This window comes from Oncorhynchus clarkii, chromosome 9 (genome assembly GCF_045791955.1).
Source record: "Oncorhynchus clarkii lewisi isolate Uvic-CL-2024 chromosome 9, UVic_Ocla_1.0, whole genome shotgun sequence".
NCBI classification, from domain to species: domain Eukaryota; kingdom Metazoa; phylum Chordata; class Actinopteri; order Salmoniformes; family Salmonidae; genus Oncorhynchus; species Oncorhynchus clarkii.
Window position 1 is genome coordinate 79,591,193 of NC_092155.1, and position 22,387 is coordinate 79,613,579.

The following is a 22,387-nucleotide window of genomic DNA, read 5'->3' on the forward strand; positions in this document are numbered from 1 at the left end:
TATCGTTGTCCCTGATTGAGAACCATACTTAGGTAGCCTGGTTTCACTTTTGAGTTGTGGGTGATTATTTTCTGTGTTAGTGTTTGTACCACATGGGACTGTTTTGTTTGTTTCACTTTGTTATTTTGTAATTTTGTAGTGTTCAGTTTGTCTTATTAAAATGGACACTTACCACGCCGCAAATTGGTCCGATCTCTCTTACTCGTCATCAGAGGAAGATGAAGAACGTTCCAGAATCACCCACCACCAAAGGACCAAGCAGCGTGGTAACGGGCAGCAGCAGCAGCAGAGATCTCAGGACTCCTGGACATGGGAGGAGATCCTTGCTGGCAAAGGACCCTGGGCACAGGCTGGGGAATATCGCCACCCCAAGGCAGAGCTGGAGGCAGCGAAAGCTGAGAGGCGGCGGTATGAGGAGGCAGCACGGCAGCGCGGCTGGAAGCCTGAGAGGCAGACCCAAAAATTGCTTGGGGGAGGCACACGGGGAGTGTGGCGAAGTCAGGTAGGAGACCTGCGCCAACTCCCCGTGCTTACCGTGGAGAGAGAGGGACCGGGCAGGCACCGTGTTATACCGTGAGCCACACGGTGCCCCCGGTGCGCAGGCATAGCCCGGTGCGATACATAGCAGCGCCTCGTATCGGCCGGGCTAGAGCGGGCATCGAGCCAGGTGCCATGAAGCCGGCTCAGCGCATCTGGTCTCCAGTGCGTCTCCTTGGGCCGGGGTACATGGCACTAGCCTTACGCATGGTGTCCCCGGTTCGCCAGCACTTGCCAGTGCGGGCTATTCCACCTCGCCGCACTGGCCTGGCTACGGGGAGCATTCAACCAGGTAAGGTTGGGCAGGCTCAGTGCTCGAGAGTTCCAGTGCGCCTTCACGGTCCGGTCTATCCGGTGCCACCTCCACGCACCAGCCCTCCGGTGGCAGCCCCCCGCACCAGACTGTCTCTCCGTCTCCTCCCTACAGGTTCTCCTGCCTGTTCAGAGCTGCCGAGTCTCCCTCTTGTTCAGAGCTGCCAGAGTCTCCCTCCTGTCCAGAGCTGCCAGAGTCTCCCTCCAGTCCGGATCTGCCAGAGTCTCCCTCCAGTCCGGATCTGCCAGAATCGCCCGTCTGTCCTGAGCTGCCAGAGTCGCCCGTCTGTCCTGAGCTGCCAGAGTCGCCCGTCTGTCCTGAGCTGCCAGAGTCGCCCGTCTGTCCTGAGCTGCCAGAGTCGCCCGTCTGTCCTGAGCTGCCAGAGTCTCCCGTCTGTCCTGAGCTGCCAGAGTCTCCTGTCTGTCCTGAGCTGCCAGAGTCTCCCTTCTGTCCTGAGCTGCCACAGTTGCCCGTCAGCCAGGAGCTGCCAGACCCGCCAGTCAGCCAGGAGCTGCCAGAGCCGCCAGTCAGCCAGGAGCTGCCAGAGCCGCCAGTCAGCCAGGAGCTGCCAGAGCCGTCAGTCAGCCAGGAGCTGCCAGAATCGCCCGTCACACCGGCGCTGCCAGAATCGCCCATCACTCTGGAGCTGCCGGAGTCTCCCTCCTGTCCGGTGCTGCCGGAATCTTCCGTCCGTCCAGTGCTGCCGGAATCTCCCGTCCATTCGGAACCCGTGGCTTGGGTCCCCAGTCCGAGGTCGGCGGCAAGGGTCGTCACGTTAAAGAGGCCACGGAGGCGGGTAAAGAGGCGGAGAAGGACTATGGTGGAGTGGGGTCCACGTCCCGCGCCAGAGCCGCCACCGCGGACAGACACCCACCCAGACCCTCCCCTATAGGTTTAGGTTTTGCGGCCGGAGTCCGCACCTTTGGGGGGCGGGGGGGTACTGTCACGTTCTGACCTTAATTATTTTATTATGTCTTTGTTTTAGTTTTGTCAAGGCGTGAGTTGGTTGGGTTGTCTATGTTCCTTTTTCTATGTTTTGGGATTTCTGTGTTTGGCCTGGTTTGGTTCTCAATCAGAGGCAGCTGTTTACCGTTGTCCCTGATTGAGTACCATATTTAGGTAGCCTGGTTTCACTTTTGAGTTGTGGGTGATTATTTTCCGTGTCAGTGTTTGTTACACGGGACCGTTTCGTTTGTTTCACTTTGTGATTTTGTATTTTGTAGTGTTCAGTTTGTCTCATTAAAATGGACACTTACCACGCCGCAAATTAGTCCGATCTCTCTTACTCCTCATCAGAGGAAGAAGACGAACGTTACAACTTCTCCTCCTGAAATGTTAATATAACTTCACCTGAAATGGTGATATAACTTCTCCTCCTGAAATGGTGATATAACTTCTCCTCCTGAAATGGTGATATAACTTCTCCTCCTGAAATGATGATATAACTTCCCCTGAAATGGTGATATAACTTCCCCTGAAATGGTGATATAACTTTCCCTGAAATGATGATATAACTTCCCCTGAAATGGTGATATAACTTTCCCTGAAATGATGACATAACTTCCCCTGAAATGGTGATATAACTTCCCCTGAAATGGTGATATAACTTCCCCTGAAATGGTGATATAACTTCCCCTGAAATGGTGATATAACTTCCCCTGAAATGGTGATATAACTTCCCCTGAAATGGTGATATAACTTCCCCTGAAATGGTGATATAACTTCTCCTTCAAAAATTATGATATAACTTCCCCTGAAATGGTGATATAACTTCCCCTGAAATGGTGATATAACTTCTCCTGAAATGGTGATATGACTTATCCTCCTGAAATGTTGATATATCTTATCGTCCTGAAATGGTGATATATTTTCCCCTCCTGAAATGGTGTTCAACCAAATATAAACCAAACCAAACTCAACCAAATATAATAACCTAGTTGTTTCATTGAACAGAATTCATCCATTCCGTGGGATTCTATTTCCATAGTTGTAAGATCCCCCAGATATGTCATAGGCTGTATGCATCCCAAATGTCTCTGGTCTAAAGTAGTGCACTATATAGGGAATAGGGTTCTATAGGGCCCTGATATAAAGCAGTGCACTATATAGGGAATAGGGTTCTATAGAGCCCTGGTCTAAATTAGTGCACTATATAGGGAATAGGGTTCTATAGGGCCCTGGCCTAAAGTAGTACACTATATTTGAATGAGGCTTACAGTACTCGAAGTTTGAGAGTGTCTCTCTCGCGCTCTCTCTCTATATCCCTCTCTCTCTCTCTCTCTCTCTCTCTCTCTATCCATCTCTATCGTTCTTTCTCTAACTCCTCCACCTCTCTCTGTCTCTGTGTATCCATTTGTATCGCTCGCTCGCTCTCTCTCTCTCTCTCTCTGTCTCTCTGTCTCTCTCTCTCTCTCTCTCTTTCTCCGTCTATCCATCTCTATCGTTCTTTCTATAACTCCTCCAGCTATCTCTGTCTCTCTGTGTATCCATTTCTATCGCTCGCTCTATCTCTCTCTCTCTCTCCCTTTCCTTCTCTCTATCCCAACCCCTCTCTCTCTAGCCCTGGTTTCACCTTGCGTTAACATGTGGTTGTCGCCATCCAATCAAGATGATCCAATCTCTATCTGATGGAGATTTGTTGCGTCTACACCAGTGCCGGATTCTGCGGGGAGGAACGGCTCATAATAATGTCTGGAACGGAGCAAATGGAACGGCTTCAGACACAGTTTAATGTGCCACCCTCCTCCTGTGGTCTACACATGGAAATAAAAGGTGTCTCTAATCTGCCAACTGCATCCATATCCATAAACCTCCATTATGACACAAGCTGTATAAATGGACAGAGAAGAGAACACTTTTATAATCAATAGTTGTAAACATAGACTGGGCGCAATAATGTCCCGATAACCTAAACCTGTCCACAGCTGTACAAATTAATATTCCAAAAATCTCTCCCATAGTAGACTGGGCGTAATACTATCCCGATAAACCTGTCCACAGCTGTACAAATAGATATTCATAGAAACACTCTCATTCCTAAAAAAAAGTCAAAACACAAATAAGCTGAGTATCTGGACGAAACAGGTTCAGTTGCAGGCCCTAATGAAACAGGTTCAGTTACAGGCCCTAATGAAACAGGTTCAGTTACAGGCCCTAATGAAACAGGTTCAGTTACACGCCCTAATGAAACAGGTTCAGTTACAGGCCCTAATGAAACAAGTTCAGTTACAAGCCCTAATGAAACAGGTTCAGTTACAGGCCCTAATGAAACAGAAACAGGTTCAGTTACAGGCCCTAATGAAACAGAAACAGGTTCAGTTACAGGCCCTAATGAAACAGGTTCAGTTACAGGCCCTAATTAAACAGGTTCAGTTACAGGCCCTAATGAAACAGGTTGAGTTACAAGCCCTAATGAAACAGGTTCAGTTACAGGCCCGAATGAAACAGAAACAGGTTCAGTTACAGGCCCTAATGAAACAGGTTCAGTTACAGGCCCTAATGAAACAGAAACAGGTTCAGTTACAGGCCCCAAAGAAACAGGTTCAGTTACAGGCCCTAATGAAACAGAAACAGGTTCAGTTACAGGCCCCAATGAAACAGGTTAAGTTACAGGCCCTAATGAAACAGGTTCAGTTACAGGCCCTAATGAAACAGGTTTAGTTACAGGCCCTAATGAAACAGGTTCAGTTACAGGCCCCAATGAAACAGAAACAGGTTCAGTTACAGGCCCCAATGAAACAGGTTCAGTTACAGGCCCTAAAGAAACAGAAACAGGTTCAGTTACAGGCCCTAAAGAAACAGAAACAGGTTCAGTTACAGGCCCTAATGAAACAGGTTCAGTTACAGGCCCTAATGAAACAGGTTCAGTTACAGGCCCTAATGAAACAGGTTGAGTTACAAGCCCTAATGAAACAGGTTCAGTTACAGGCCCTAAAGAAACAGAAACAGGTTCAGTTACAGGCCCTAAAGAAACAGAAACAGGTTCAGTTACAGGCCCTAATGAAACAGGTTCAGTTACAGGCCCTAATGAAACAGGTTCAGTTACAGGCCCTAATGAAACAGGTTCAGTTACAGGCCCTAATGAAACAGGTTCAGTTACAGGCCCCAATGAAACAGGTTCAGTTACAGGCCCTAATGAAACAGAAATAGGTTCAGTTACAGGCCCTAACGAAACAGGTTCAGTTACAGGCCCCAATGAAACAGGTTCAGTTACAGCCTCCAATGAAACAGGTTCAGTTACAGGCCCTAATGAAACAGAAACAGGTTCAGTTTCAGGCCCCAATGAAACAGAAACAGGAACAGTTACAGTCAAAATAAATAAATACCAACCTTCTTTCTAATTGTCTTTAACACATCTTTTTTGGGACTAATGCTCATGCTGTGTGTGTTCCATTATTTGTGACATTGTGGTTCCACCGAAGAATGTAAACGAAACACATCCTATACATCCTATTCATAATGAATAATCAGAGGCATGTTACAAGCTTATAATAAATAATTCTCATCAAACTCCATCAATCAGGCCTTTATGGTAGAGTGGCCAGACGGAAGCCACTCCTCAGTAAAAGGCACATGACAGCCAGCTTGGAGTTTGCCGAAAGACACCTAAAGAACTATCAGACCATGAGAAACAAGATTCTCTGGTCTGATAGAACCAAGATCTAAATCTTTGGCCTGAAAGCCAAGCGTCACATCTGGAGGAAACCTGGCACCATCGCTACAGTGAAGCGTGGTGGTGGCAGCATCATGCTGTGGGGATGTTTTTCAATGGCAGGGACTGGTAGGTGTTAGGGTTGGTTCCTTTCGTCCTTGTCAATCATTGGCTCATTGGTGAAATTAGCATTATGACAATATCTTTAATTAAATCATTACAAATCCTTTATTAATGCAATTGCAGAAAGAAGTTGACAATCAGGAACAGGAACAGGAACAGGAAGAGGAACAGGAACAGGAACAGGAACACAGCACACATGTTTCTGAGTAAGTTCTGCATCAAACAAAAGGTCTCCAGGTGTTTTGTTAAACCGACGTCCCACCTTCGTGATGTCACTGACTACGTCATTACCTTTTTACTCCTGAGACCAAAACCCCGTGCCTACCAAGCTACATAAACAAGGCTTTTAGTGTTATCTACAAACTTAGCAGTAAACGTCCTCAAAGTTGATTTACTGTGGAATGTTTGACGAGCCTCTTATCTCCCAGACTCCTCTGCAGAGTTCTGTCTCAGTCACACATCTCTAAGATGGGTCTTCTCTATAAGAGAAAGAGAGAGAGAGAGAACTAAAAAACAACTGTGGACCAATTCCAAACCTCTATAATGAATATATATATATATATATATATATAGTTAATCTGTAGTCTAGGACCCTATAAATGTAAGGGGTCTTATAACCCCTCCCCTTCTATTAATACAACATAAGCATAATCAATTATTCTAATAAATCAAATATTTGATGACCCCTAGGTGAACTTCTAACATAGGCTAGTCAGGATTGAGGGAAATATGAACGAAGCAAAGTACAGAGAGATCCTTGATGAAAACCTGCTCCAGAGCGCTCAGGACCTCATACTGGGGAGAAGGTTCACCTTCCAACAAGACAATGACACTGAGCACACAACCAAGACAATGCTGTCCTTGAGTGGCCCAGCCAGAGCCCGGACTTGAACCCGATCCAACATCTCTGGAGAGACCTGAAAATAGCTGTGCAGCGATGCTCCCCTTCCAACCTGACAGAGCTTGAGAGGATCTGCAGAGAAGAATGGGAGAAACTCCCCAAATACAGGTGTGCCAAGCTTGTAGCGTCATACCCAAGAAGACTGGAGGCTGTATTCGCTACCAAAGGTTATTCAACAAAGTACTGAGTAAAGGGTCTGAATACTTATGTAAATACAATATTTCCGTTTTTAACTTTCATACATTTGCAAAAAATTCTAAAAAACTGTTTTTTCTTTGTCATTATGGGGTATTGTGTGTAGATTGATGAGGAAAATAAACAACTTATTGAATTTTAGAGTAACGCTGTAATATAAAAAAAAATGTGGAAAAAGTCAAGGGGTCTGAATACTTTCCAAATGCACTGAAAGCACAAACACTTACAGTACAGACTGAAAACAGAAACTACAGTACATACTGAAAACACAAGTATAACACTTACAGTACAGACTGAAAACACATATAAAAAGTTTTCAGTACAGACTGAAAACACATTTATATTCTGTATTGACTGAGAACACAAGCAGATACACTAAATACTGAGAAGACAAGCATAACACTTACAGTACCGACTGAGAAGACAAGCATAACGTGTACTGTAGAGACTGAAAACACAAGCATTACATGTACTGTAGAGACTGAGAACAGAAGCATTGTGGTCAGTAGTTATGTCAATGTGGTCAGTGGTTATGTCGATGTGGTCAGTGGTTATGTAGATGTGGTCAGTAGAGATGTAGATGTGGTCAGTAGTTATGTAGATGTGGTCAGTGGTTATGTAGATGTGGTCAGTAGTTATGTAGATGTGGTCAGTGGTTATGTAGATGTGGTCAGTGGTTATGTATATGTGGTCAGGGGTTATGTAGATGTGGTCAGTAGTTATGTAGATGTGGTCAGTAGTTATGTAGATGTGGTCAGTAGTTATGTCGATGTGGTCAGTAGTTATGTAGATGTGGTCAGTGGTTATGTCGATGTGGTCAGTAGTTATGTAGATGTGGTCAGTAGTTATGTAGATGTGGTCAGTGGTTGTGTAGATGTGGTCAGTGGTTATGTAGATGTGGTAAGGGGTTATGTAGATGTGGTCAGTAGTTATGTAGATGTGGTAAGGGGTTATGTAGATGTGGTCAGTAGTTATGTAGATGTGGTCAGTAGTTATGTAGATGTGGTCAGTAGTTATGTAGATGTGGTCAGGGGTTATGTATATGTGGTCAGTGGTTATGTAGATGTGGTCAGTAGTTATGTAGATGTGGTAAGGGGTTATGTAGATGTGGTCAGTAGTTATGTAGATGTGGTCAGTAGTTATGTAGATGTGGTCAGTAGTTATGTAGATGTGGTCAGGGGTTATGTATATGTGGTCAGTGGTTATGTAGATGTGGTCAGTAGTTATGTAGATGTGGTCAGGGGTTATGTAGATTGGGTCAGTAGTTATGGCGATGTGGTCAGTAGTTATGTAGATGTGGTCAGGGGTTATGTCGATGTGGTCAGGGGTTATGTAGATGTGGTCAGTAGTTATGTAGATGCGGTCAGTAGTTATGTAGATGTGGTCAGGGGTTATGTATATGTGGTCAGGAGTTATGTAAATGTGGTCAGGGGTTATGTATATGGGTCAGTGGTTATGTAGATGCGGTCAGTAGTTATGTAGATGCGGTCAGTAGTTATGTAGATGTGGTCAGTAGTTATGTAGATGTGGTCAGTGGTTATGTAGATGTGGTCAGTGGTTATGTAGATGTGGTAGTTGTGTGGTTGTGGACAGTGGTTGTGGTCAGTAGTTGTGGTTGACCAGGGTCCACGGGGAAGGGAACCCGTACAGTCCTCTACTGTTGACCAGGGTCCACAGGGAAGGGAACCCGTACAGTCCTCTACTGTTGACCAGGGTCCACAAGGAAGGGAACCCGTACAGTCCACTACCGTTGACAAGGGTCCACAAGGAAGGGAACCCGTACAGTCCTCTACCGTTGACCAGGGGAAGGGAACCCATACAGTCCTCTACCGTTGACCAGGGGAAGAGACCCAATACAGTCCTCTACTGTTGACCAGGGTCCACAGGGAAGGGAACCCGTACAGTCCTCTACTGTTGACCAGGGTCCACAGGGAAGGGAACCCGTACAGTCCTCTACTGTTGACCAGGGTCCACAGGGAAGGGAACCCATACAGTCCTCTACTGTTGACCAGGGGAAGGGAACCTGTACAGTCCTCTACTGTTGACCAGGGTCCACAGGGAAGGGAACCCGTACAGTCCTCTACTGTTGACCAGGGTCCACAGGGAAGGGAACCCGTACAGTCCTCTACTGTTGACCAGGGTCCACAGGGAAGGGAACCCGTACAGTCCTCTACTGTTGACCAGGGTCCACAGGGAAGGGAACCCGTACCCTCTACTGTTGACCAGGGTCCACAGGGAAGGGAACCCGTACAGTCCTCTATTGTTGACCAGGGTCCACAGGGAAGGGAACCCACACAGTTCTCTACTGTTGACCAGGGTCCACAGGGAAGGGAACCCGTACAGTCCTCTACTGTTGACCAGGGTCCACAGGGAAGGGAACCCGTACAGTCCTCTACTGTTAACCAGGGTCCACAGGGAAGGGAACATGGTTCCATGTGGGAGGGAACCAATGGTCGGTCGGTCGGTCGGTCCAAAAATGGTCGGTCGGTCGGTCCGGTCCGGTCCGTCCGTCGACCAGGGTCCACAGGGAAGGGAACATGGTTCCATGTGGGAGGGAACCAATGGTCGGTCGGTCGGTCGGTCCAAAAATGGTCGGTCGGACGGATGTTGACATGAGTACCCTGATATCGGGGAATTTGTGCCATTCTGAAAAAATTGTCCGTCCGTCCGTGTGTGTGTGTGTGTGTGTGTGTGTGTGTGTGTGTGTGTGTGTGTGTGTGTGTGTGTGTGTGTGTGTGTGTGTGTGTGTGTGGTCATCAGCCTTGATGCTATCTAGAATTTCACAAGCTTTTATTACTAGTTTATAATGACTGATAGATTTACGTTGGATTCGACAACACTTTAGATAGCTCCTTACCCCAACACTTTAGGTAGCTCCTTACCCCAACACTTTAGGTAGCTCCTTACCCCAACACTTTAGGTAGCTCCTTACCCCAACACTTTAGGTAGCTCCTTACCCCAACACTTTAGGTAGCTCCTTACCCCAACACTTTAGGTAGCTCCTTACCCCAACACTTTAGGTAGCTCCTTACCCCAACACTTTAGGTAGCTCCTTACCCCAACACTTTAGGTAGCTCCTTACCCCAACACTTTAGGTAGCTCCTTACCCCAACACTTTAGGTAGCTCCTTACCCCAACACTTTAGGTAGCTCCTTACCCCAACACTTTCGGTAGCTCCTTACCGCAACACTTTCGGTAGCTCCTTACCCCAACACTTTCGGTAGCTCCTTACCCCAACACTTTAGAAAGCTCCTTACCCCAACACTTTAGAAAGCTCCTTACCCCAACACTTTAGGTAGCTCCTTACCCCAACACTTTAGGTAGCTCCTTACCCCAACACTTTAGGTAGCTCCTTACCCCAACACTTTCGGTAGCTCCTTACCCCAACACTTTCGGTAGCTCCTTACCCCAACACTTTCGGTAGCTCCTTACCCCAACACTTTAGGTAGCTCCTTACCCCAACACTTTAGGTAGCTCCTTACCCCAACACTTTAGGTAGCTCCTTACCCCAACACTTTAGGTAGCTCCTTACCCCAACACTTTCGGTAGCTCCTTACCGCAACACTTTCGGTAGCTCCTTACCCCAACACTTTCGGTAGCTCCTTACCCCAACACTTTAGAAAGCTCCTTACCCCAACACTTTAGAAAGCTCCTTACCCCAACACTTTAGGTAGCTCCTTACCCCAACACTTTAGGTAGCTCCTTACCCCAACACTTTAGGTAGCTCCTTACCCCAACACTTTCGGTAGCTCCTTACCCCAACACTTTCGGTAGCTCCTTACCCCAACACTTTCGGTAGCTCCTTACCCCAACACTTTAGGTAGCTCCTTACCCCAACACTTTAGGTAGCTCCTTACCCCAACACTTTAGGTAGCTCCTTACCCCAACACTTTAGGTAGCTCCTTACCCCAACACTTTAGGTAGCTCCTTACCCCAACACTTTCGGTAGCTCCTTACCGCAACACTTTCGGTAGCTCCTTACCCCAACACTTTCGGTAGCTCCTTACCCCAACACTTTAGAAAGCTCCTTACCCCAACACTTTAGGTAGCTCCTTACCCCAACACTTTAGGTAGCTCCTTACCCCAACACTTTAGGTAGCTCCTTACCCCAACACTTTCGGTAGCTCCTTACCCCAACACTTTCGGTAGCTCCTTACCCCAACACTTTCGGTAGCTCCTTACCCCAACACTTTAGGTAGCTCCTTACCCCAACACTAGGCATGTTGCATTTTCATGGAATCCAATGATTTTTGAAACGGAAAACCATCCAAACGGGAAAACGTTTTTTTTGTTGTGTTGCAATGAAAACAGGAGTTTCCTTTTGACAAATGAAGGTAGGTTCCTCCTCGTTTCATTCTGCTTCCCTTTGATATCTGGGGAACACACTCCCTGTTGTGTGTCGACACAACGGCACCCTGGTTCATGTGGTGGTGGTAATCAGATCATTCTCAGTGGGGACTTTAAACAACGGCTGATTGATGCTGAAGAACATCACGCGTAAATCCTATTCACAAACCGTATCAGTAGGAGAGCTGATGTCGGATCAATTATGTCTTTAAAGATCATAATGAATACGAGAGGAGAGCTGGTCTAGGATCAGTTATGTCTTTAAGATCATAATGAATAAGAGGGGAGAGCTGATCATAGATCAGCAGTCTGACACACTCTCTGAATAATACAGGCTCTAGGCTCTGATTACCAGCTTCCTGTTGATGCAGTTCAGAGATCATGGAGCAGACTATTTGTTCACAGCACAGAGAGAGACAAGACACACTGAAGAGATCTGGGAGACAAGAGGTCTCCAACTGATTGCCTAAGAATTATAATCAATTTACTAATTGATTGTCTATGATATGCACTATTGAGGACATCACACATTCCACCGAGAGACCCGGGTGCTGCTGATCGACATCGATAACTGTCATCAAACCCTGGTGTATTCATTAGGAACCAAACGAAACAAAACAGAGCGGGACCTACCTGAATTTGTCCGAAATAAACTTGTTTTCATCGTAAAATGTTTTACGTTTGGATTAAACAGTTTCTGAATGTTTTTGCTACGGTGTGTGACTAATGAATACACTCCTAAACTAGTGTGACCGATGTTATCTACTGGACTATGTAAAGAGCAACAGAGCTCAGCCAGAGTACTCCAGTTCTAATCCCTCTGTTCCTTGATTGGATTTACAGAACGTCAAATAACTCGGCGAGGACTTGTGACCACTCCGCCCGTCTGCTAAAACCTCAGATATTCTCCTGATGAGAAGACTAAACCTCAATAGAGGCTGAGAAGAAGAAAGATAACAAGCCTGATAACCTCTCCTCGTCTCCTTGGACACCGAAAGATAACAAGCCTGATAACCTCTCCTCGTATCCTTGGACACCGAAAGATAACAAGCCTGATAACCTCTCCTATTCTCCTTGGACACCGAAAGATAACAAGCCTGATAACCTCTCCTATTCTCCTTGGACACCGAAAGATAACAAGCCTGATAACCTCTCCTATTCCTCTTGGACACCGAAAGATAACAAGCCTGATAACCTCTCCTCGTCTCCTCGGACACCAATAACAGTGAAAGTCAAGTCTAGTTGATTGTTGTTCCTGTATCCTAAACATGTCTCCATCGAGGTCTGTGGAGCCTCCTCTCTCCAGTGGGCAGTCTGTGTCTGGTCAGTCTGTGCCTGCTCCTCTGTCCATCTCCTTCTCTGGATCGGGGTTCCTGGCTACGTACCAGTTGGGTGTGGCCCAGAGCATGCGGGACCGGTCCCCCAGGGTGCTGCAGACGGCCCCTAAGGTCATGGGGGCCTCGGCCGGGTCTCTGGTGGCTGCTGCCGTAGTCTGTGGCTCCAGTCTGGGTAAGAGAGTTAATTATGCTGAGAAGTTGACCAGTCTGGGTAAGAGAGTTAAACTTCTACCCCCTCCTTTTTCGAACATTCTGTTAAAAATCGCGCAACTTTTCAGCGTCCTGCTACTCATGCCAGGAATATAGTATATGCATATGATTAGTATGTGTGGATAGAAAACACTCTGAAGTTTCTAAAACTGGTTAAATCACGGCTGTGACTATAACAGATCGTGTGTTTCATTGAAAAACGCAAGAAAAACTGCTCTCTGAAAGCTAAAAATAATTTCCATAAGTCACTTCCATGGGTTGTTAAAAGAGGACAAAATTTAATATCGACCTGCATGCAATTCATACAAATTCCACACGATGTCGCCATTGTCGTCATTTTCAATTGAATTTATTGTTGGAAAATCCATCTATCTGGCTTCCGTTTCTTCCAGTCTCCACCAGGACGTTGTTAATGTGGACATGGGCAGCCATTGATTTGCACACGAGGAGCTATTGAATATACATCGCCCTGTAATCATTTTGATAGATTATAAACGTTTACTAATACCTAAAGTTGGATTACAAAAGGATTTCGAAGTGTTTTGTGAAAGTTTATCGTCAACTTTTTTTATTTAAAAAAATGATGCAGCGTTAAAAAACGATGTTTTTTTCTGAATGACACAGCTTCCACAGAAAGCTATTTTGGGTATATATGGACCGATTTAAACGAAAAAAAGACCCAATAGTGATGTTTATGGGGCATATAGGAGTGCCAAGAAAGAAGCTCGTCAAAGGTAATGAATGTTTTATATTTTATTTCTGCGTTTTGTGCAGCGCCGGATAAGCAGAGTCTTTGTTTACGTCGCATTCAGGCATTTTCAGGTGGTGCATGCTATCAGATAATACCTTCTCATGCTTTCGCCGAAAAGCATTTTAAAAATCTGACTTGTTGGCTAGGTTCACAACGAGTGTAGCTTTAATTCAATACCCTGCTTGTGAATTTTGATCAAGGTTTGAGTTTAAACGAGTACATTTAGCATTTAGCGTAGCGCATTTGCATTTCCAGGTGCCTACTTGAGACATATGCGTCTCAAGTAGAATCAAGAAGTTAATTATGCTGAGAAGTTGACCAGTCTGGGTAAGAGAGTTAATTGTACAGTATGAGTGTACGTGCTTGTCGGTGTGTGTGCCAAGCTGACTGTTTATGTGTGTGTCTGTCTATGTGTGTGTGTGTGTGTCTGTCTATGTGTGTGTGTGTGTGTCTGTTTATGTGTGTGTTTGTGTCTGTCTATGTGTGTGTGTGTGTGTGTGTCTGTCTATATGTGTGTGTGTGTCTGTCTATGTGTGTGTGTGTGTCTGTCTATGTGTGTGTGTGTGTCTGTCTATGTGTGTGTGTGTGTCTGTCTATGTATGTGTGTGTCTGTCTCTGTGTGTGTGTGTCTGTCTACATGTGTGTGGGTTTGTGTGTGTGTGTATTTATCAATATGTGTGTGTGCCAAGGTGACTGTTTATGTGTGTGTCTGTCTGTCTAAATGTGTGTGTGTGTGTGTGTGTGTGTGTGTGTGTGTGTGTGTGTGTGTGTGTCTGTCTGTAACAAGCCGACTGTTTATGTGGGTGTGTCTGTCTATATATGTGTGTGTGTGTGTGTGTGTGTCTGTCTATATTTGTGTGTGTGTGTGTGTTTGTGTCTGTCTATATATGTGTGTGTGTGTGTGTGTGTGTGTGTGTGTGTGTGTGTGTGTGTGTGTGTCTGTCTATATATGTGTGTGTGTGTCTGTCTATGTGTGTGTGTGTGTGTGTGTGTGTGTGTCTGTCTATATATGTGTGTGTGTGTGTGTGTGTGTGTGTCTATATATGTGTGTGTGTGTGTCTGTCTATATATGTGTGTGTGTGTGTGTCTGTCTATATATGTGTGTGTGTGTGTGTGTGTGTGTGCGTGTGTGTGTGTGTGTGTCTGTCTATATTTGTGTGTGTGTGTGTGTTTGTGTCTGTCTATATATGTGTGTGTGTGTGTCTGTCTATATATGTGTGTCTGTCTGTGTGTGTCTGTCTGTAACAAGCCGACTGTTTATGTGTGTGTGTCTATCTATATATGTGTGTGTGTGTGTGTGTGTGTGTCTGTCTGTGTGTGTGTGTGTCTGTCTGTAACAAGCCGACTGTTTATGTGTGTGTGTCTGTCTATATATATATATGTGTGTGTGTGTGTGTGTGTGTGTGTGTGTGTGTGTGTGTGTCTGTCTGTAACAAGCCGACTGTTTGTGTGTGTGTCTGTGTGTGTGTGTGTGTGTGTCTGTCTGTGTGTGTCTGTCTGTAACAAGCCGACTGTTTGTGTGTATGTCTGTCTATATACATGTGTGTGTGTGTGTGTGTGTGTGTCTGTCTGTAACAAGCCAACTGTTTACGTTTGTGTGTCTGTCTATATATATATATGTGTGTGTGTGTGTGTGTGTGTGTGTGTGTGTGTGTGTGTGTGTGTGTCTGTCTGTAACAAGCCGACTGTTTGTGTGTGTGTCTGTGTGTGTGTGTCTGTCTGTCTGTAACAAGCCGACTGTTTGTGTGTGTGTGTCTGTCTGTGTGTGTCTGTCTGTAACTCGCCGACTGTTTGTGTGTGTGTGTGTCTGTCTGTGTGTGTCTGTGTGTGTCTGTCTGTAACAAGCCGACTGTTTATGTGTGTGTGTCTGTCTATATGTGTGTGTGTGTGTGTGTGTGTGTGTGTGTGTGTGTGTGTGTGTGTGTGTGTGTGTGTGTGCGTGTGTGTGTGTCTATGTGTATGTGTAACAAGCCGATTGTTTATGCGTGTGTGTCTGTCTATATGTGTGTGTGTGTGTGTCTGTCTATATATGTGTGTGTGTGTGTCTGTCTATATATGTGTGTGTGTGTGTGTGTCTGTCTATATATGTGTGTGTGTGTGTGTCTGTCTGTGTGTGTGTGTGTGTCTGTCTGTAACAAGCCGACTGTTTATGTGTGTGTGTCTGTCTATATATGTGTGTGTGTGTGTGTGTGTGTGTGTGTGTGTGTGTGTGTGTGTGTGTGTAACAAGCCGATTGTTTATGCGTGTGTGTCTGTCTATATGTGTGTGTGTGTGTGTCTGTCTATATATGTGTGTGTGTGTGTCTGTCTATATATGTGTGTGTGTGTGTGTCTGTCTGTGTGTGTCTGTCTGTAACAAGCCAACTGTTTATGTGTGTGTGTGTGTGCCATGCAGACATGGTGCGTGATGAGATGCTGAGGTTTGCGCGGCAGATGAGGGGCCGTCTCCTGGGGCCGCTGCACCCTGCGGGGAACGTGTCTGTGTGGATAGAACGGATGCTGCGCCTCTTGCTACCGGCCGACGCCCACATCAGGGCCAGCGGACGCCTGGCCATCGCCATGACACGCATCCCAGATGGACAGAACATCATGGTGTCAAAGTTCACGTCCCGAGAAGACGTGGTGCAGGTGTGTTATGCTATAGACAATTACATAGATAAAACTAACATGAGTAGATCTCAGTTTAACGTGAGTAGATCTCAGTTTACAGTGAGTAGATCTCAGTATACCGTGAGTAGATCTCAGTTTACCGTGAGGTGATCTCAGTTTACTGTGAGTAGATCTCAGTTTACTGTGAGTAAATCTCAGTTTACCGTGAGTAAATCTCAGTTTACCGTGAGTAGATCTCAGTTTACCGTGAGTAGATCTCAGTTTACAGTGAGTATATCTCAGTTTAACGTGAGTAGATCTCAGTTTACAGTGAGTATATCTCAGTTTAATGTGAGTAGATCTCAGTTTACCGTGAGTAAATCTCAGTTTACCGTGAGTAGATCTCAGTTTACCGTGAGTAGATCTCAGTTTACCATGGTACACAGCATTAAATATAAGTATCAACATGTTGAATTTAGTGATGGTGTCTGTCTATGAGCCAGATGTTTAACTGCAGTTCTGTGTTTCCCCCACATGGAGGCGCTGTTGTGCGGTTGCTTTCTGCCTGGGTACTGTGGTATACAGCCACCAAGATACAAAGGAGTGGTGAGTCCCCACACTGCTCACTGTCTGTGGGCTAATATTAAACCTGTTACACTTTAAACTAATACACAAAACGTTTTACATTGGAGTTGAACCCCTGGAGTAGCACACCTGAGTCAAGGGCTTGATGATTAGTCGACCAGTTGAATCAGGTGTGCTGGTTCTGGAATAGTTTAGATCAACGGACCGGCTCCCTGATGAGTGGTTTGAAAGAGACTGCTATAAAGCAGTGCTCCATGGTGCATGTGATCATATCCCTGTTTGTGTGTTGTCCCGCAGCATTACGTGGACGGTGGTTTCTCCAGTATCCAGCCGACCAACTCCTGCTCAATTGGCCACACCCTCACTGTGTCTCCATTCGCTGGTGAGACGGACATCTGCCCAAAGGACCCCGCCCCACTGTGTGACATCGTGGTGAGCGGAGCGTACCTCCACTGCAGTCTTGTCAACGGTTACCGGATGCTACACGCCATCTACCCCTACGACTGGGAGGTATAACCACAAAACAAACTCAGCCCTCTACCTCTCCACCCAGTTCTCTACTTCTACCCCCTTCCCATAGGCCCCAAAACAACCCCTAACCTCCTTCCCATAGGCCCCAAAACAACCCCTAACCTCCTTCCCATAGGCCCCTAAACAACCCCTAACCTCCTTCCCATAGGCCCTAAAACAACCCCTAACCTCCTTCCCATAGGCCCCTAAACAACCCCTAACCTCCTTCCCATAGGCCCCTAAACAACCCCTAACCTCCTTCCCATAGGCCCCAAAACAACCCCTAACCTCCTTCCCATAGGCCCCAAAACAACCCCTAACCTCCTTCCCATAGGCCCCAAAACAACCCCTAACCTCCTTCCCATAGGCCCCAAAACAACCCCTAACCTCCTTCCCATAGGCCCCAAAACAACCCCTAACCTCCTTCCCATAGGCCCCTAAACAACCCCTAACCTCCTTCCCATAGGCCCCTAAACAACCCCTAACCTCCTTCCCATGGCACAACTTAATGTAGTGATGACTCCACCATATTGCCTCCACCTATCCCCACCTTTCAGATCTGCAGACTAGCAAATGATTAGCCTATCAGAAGGCCAGGTGGAGACATTACTTACACACAGTAAATGTGAGAGTGCTGTAAACATGATAGTTGATAACAGAAGGGGTGTTTGTGTCTATAACCTCTCCTCAGGCTCTGGACAAGGCCTACCACAGTGGATACAGAGACGGCCTTCACTTCCTACAAACCAGTGGTGGGTCATGATGTCATGTGATCTCTGTATACATGAGTCGCTTTATGGTGGCAAGAGATGAAGTGCTAGTGACTCCTTATGTTTTTTTTTCTCTCTCTATTTCTCACTCACTCTCTGTATCTCTCTCTACCCCTGCATCCCCCCTCCCCACCCCACTAGACCTGGTCCTATGTCTGCCACTTCTTAACACACCATCAGAGCCTCACTTCTCACCTCCTCCTGATGGATGGACAGATCTGGAGACAGACCTGGAGGAGGAGGAGAAGGAGGAGGAGGAGGAGAAGGAGGAGGAGGAGGAGGAGGAGGAGGAGAAGGAGGAGGAGGAGGAGGAGCAGATAGAGAGGAGGCAGATGAAGAGATGGGAGCAAAAGGAGGATGATGATGAAGAGGAGGAGGAGGAGGAGGAGAAGGAGGAGGAGCAGATAGAGAGGAGGCAGATGAAGAGATGGGAGCAAAAGGAGGATGATGATGAAGAGGAGGAGGAGGAGGATGAAGAATGGGTGGATGAGGTGAATGTGTGGTCCTCCCAGACAGAGACCAGAGGCAGTCAGAGAAACTGTTATCTTGAAGGGGGAGATCTACCTTGGCATCTGGCAAGCCTGGAGCAGGCCATTTACCTAGCCCTGCCCACCTGGATAAACACAGGTGCCGTGCACACACACTCGCAACACACACACACACACTCTCAGCGTCATCAAGCAAATTAAATGCTGAAACCATCACCGCCACCTTTCTTGATCTAACACTTGCACGTGTCTTTTCTTACTCGCGCTGACTTTGCCACCATACATTTTTCCCGTAGGGTATTTTAAAAACACTTAAAATAAGGGCTGTGTTTCGTGGAGGCCACCGTGACCTGACGTTTTGATTACCATGTAAATCTCTCTACGACAAGGTGACTTTTATCAATATATTCGGCTCTGTTTACTCTCAGATTCAAAAATGTTAGTTAGCATCAAAGTAGACATCATGCAAAACTATAAATCTTTGCAAGCTCCTGCAGGTCATTTCTATCTGACACCTTTAGTACCAGGTATTGATCCTGCAGGTCATCTCTGATACCATTAGTACCAGGTATTGATCCTGCAGGTCATCTCTGACACTTTTAGTACCAGGTATTGATCCTGCAGGTCATCTCTGATACCATTACTACCAGGTATTGATCCTGCAGGTCATCTCTGATACCATTACTACCAGGTATTGATCGTGCAGGTCATCTCTGATACCATTACTACCAAGTATTGATCCTACAGGTCATCTCTGATACCATTACTACCAGGTATTGATCCTGCAGGTCATCTCTGATACCTTAACTACCAGGTATTGATCCTGCAGGTCATCTCTGATACCATTACTACCAGGTATTGATCCTGCAGGTCATCTCTGATACCATTACTACCAGGTATTGATCGTGCAGGTAATCTCTGATACCATTACTACCAGGTATTGATCCTACAGGTCATCTCTGATACCATTACTACCAGGTATTGATCCTGCAGGTCATCTCTGATGCCTTTACTACCAGGTATTGATCCTGCAGGTCATCTCTGATACCATTACTACCAGGTATTGATCCTACAGGTCATCTCTATCTGATACCATTACTACCAGGTATTGATCCTGCAGGTCATCTCTGATACCATTACTACCAGGTATTGATCCTACAGGTTATCTCTGATACCTTTAGTACCAGGTATTGATCCTGCAGGTCATCTCTGATACCATTACTACCAGGTATTGATCCTGCAGGTCATCTCTGATACCATTACTACCAGGTATTGATCCTACAGGTCATCTCTGATACCATTACTACCAGGTATTGATCCTGCAGGTCTCTAGCTGATACCATTACTACCAGGTATTGATCCTGCAGGTCATCTCTGATACCTTTACTACCAGGTATTGATCCTGCAGGTCATCTCTGATACCATTACTACCAGGTATTGATCCTGCAGGTATTGAAACTGCAGGTCATCTCTGATACCATTACTACCACGTATTGATCCTGCAGGTCATATCTGATACCATTACTACCAGGTATTGATCCTGCAGGTCATCTCTGATACCATTACTACCAGGTATTGATCCTGCAGGTCATCTCTGATACCATTACTACCAGGTATTGATCCTGCAGGTCATCTCTGATACCATTACTACCAGGTATTGATCCTGCAGGTCATCTCTGATACCATTACTACCAGGTATTGATCCTGCAGGTCATCTCTGATACCATTACTACCAGGTATTGATCCTACAGGTCATCTCTGATACCATTACTACCAGGTATTGATCCTGCAGGTCTCTAGCTGATACCATTACTACCAGGTATTGATCCTGCAGGTCATCTCTGATACCTTTACTACCAGGCATTGATCCTGCAGGTCATCTCTGATACCATTACTACCAGGTATTGATCCTGCAGGTATTGATCCTGCAGGTCATCTCTGATACCATTACTACCAGGTATTGATCTTGCAGGTCATCTCTGATACCATTACTACCAGGTATTGATCATACAGGTCATCTCTGATACCATTACTACCAGGTATTGCTCATGCAGGTCTCTATCTGATACCATTACTACCAGGTATTGATCCTGCAGGTCATCTCTGATACCTTTAGTACCAGGTATTGATCCTGCAGGTCATCTCTGATACCATTACTACCAGGTATTGATCCTACAGGTCATCTCTGATACCATTACTACCAGGTATTGATCCTGCAGGTCATCTCTGATACCATTACTACCAGGTATTGATCCTGCAGGTATTGATCCTGCAGGTCATCTCTGATACCATTACTACCAGGTATTGATCTTGCAGGTCATCTCTGATACCATTACTACCAGGTATTGATCATACAGGTCATCTCTGATACCTTTAGTACCAGGTATTGATCCTGCAGGTCATCTCTGATACCATTACTACCAGGTATTGATCCTGCAGGTCATCTCTGATACCATTACTACCAGGTATTGCTCATGCAGGTCTCTATCTGATACCATTACTACCAGGTATTGATCCTGCAGGTCATCTCTGATACCATTACTACCCGGTATTGATCGTGCAGGTAATCTCTGATACCATTACTACCAGGTATTGATCCTGCAGGTCATCTCTGATACCATTACTACCAGGTATTGATCCTACAGGTAATCTCTGATACCATTACTACCAGGTATTGATCCTGCAGGTCATATCTGATACCATTACTACCAGGTATTGATCCTGCAGGTCATCTCTGATACCATTACTACCAGGTATTGATCCTGCAGGTCATCTCTGATACCATTACTACCAGGTATTGATCCTGCAGGTCATCTCTGATACCTTTACTACCAGGTATTGATCCTGCAGGTCATCTCTGATACCATTACTACCAGGTATTGATCGTGCAGGTCATCTCTGATACCATTACTACCAGGTATTGATCCTGCAGGTCATCTCTAATACCATTACTACCAGGTATTGATCCTACAGGTCATCTCTGATACCATTACTACCAGGTATTGATCCTGCAGGTCATATCTGATACCATTACTACCAGGTATTGATTCTGCAGGTCATCTCTGATACCATTACTGCCAGGTATTGTCCTGCAGGTCATCTCTGATACCATCACTACCAGGTATTGATCCTGCAGGTCATCTCTGATACCTTTAGTACCAGGTATTGATCCTGCAGGTCTCTAGCTGATACCATTACTACCAGGTATTGATCCTGCAGGTCATCTCTGATACCTTTACTACCAGGTATTGATCCTGCAGGTCATCTCTGATACCATTACTACCAGGTATTGATCCTGCAGGTCATCTCTGATACCTTAACTACCAGGTATTGATCCTGCAGGTCATCTCTGATACCATTACTACCAGGTATTGATCCTGCAGGTCATCTCTGATACCATTACTACCAGGTATTGATCGTGCAGGTAATCTCTGATACCATTACTACCAGGTATTGATCATACAGGTCATCTCTGATACCATTACTACCAGGTATTGATCCTGCAGGTCATCTCTGATGCCTTTACTACCAGGTATTGATCCTGCAGGTCATCTCTGATACCATTACTACCAGGTATTGATCCTACAGGTCATCTCTATCTGATACCATTACTACCAGGTATTGATCCTGCAGGTCATCTCTGATACCATTACTACCAGGTATTGATCCTACAGGTTATCTCTGATACCTTTAGTACCAGGTATTGATCCTGCAGGTCATCTCTGATACCATTACTACCAGGTATTGATCCTGCAGGTCATCTCTGATACCATTACTACCAGGTATTGATCCTACAGGTCATCTCTGATACCATTACTACCAGGTATTGATCCTGCAGGTCTCTAGCTGATACCATTACTACCAGGTATTGATCCTGCAGGTCATCTCTGATACCTTTACTACCAGGTATTGATCCTGCAGGTCATCTCTGATACCATTACTACCAGGTATTGATCCTGCAGGTATTGAAACTGCAGGTCATCTCTGATACCATTACTACCACGTATTGATCCTGCAGGTCATATCTGATACCATTACTACCAGGTATTGATCCTGCAGGTCATCTCTGATACCATTACTA

At 45.8% G+C, this 22,387-nt stretch overlaps 1 protein-coding gene across 1 annotated transcript in view; it reads left to right on the plus strand.

Annotated features, from left to right (window-relative positions):
* Window positions 1-410: 410 nt before the first annotated feature.
* The window catches only part of LOC139417635 (patatin-like phospholipase domain containing 1), a 35,088-nt gene continuing 13,111 nt past the window's right edge, over window positions 411-22,387 (plus strand). Inside the window, 10 exon segments of the mRNA XM_071166843.1 lie at window positions 411-502; window positions 965-1,072; window positions 1,549-1,675; window positions 12,396-12,576; window positions 15,760-15,992; window positions 16,494-16,559; window positions 16,836-17,048; window positions 17,740-17,800; window positions 17,960-18,131; window positions 18,354-18,445. Coding sequence (XP_071022944.1) covers window positions 411-502; window positions 965-1,072; window positions 1,549-1,675; window positions 12,396-12,576; window positions 15,760-15,992; window positions 16,494-16,559; window positions 16,836-17,048; window positions 17,740-17,800; window positions 17,960-18,131; window positions 18,354-18,445 — 1,345 coding nt within the window.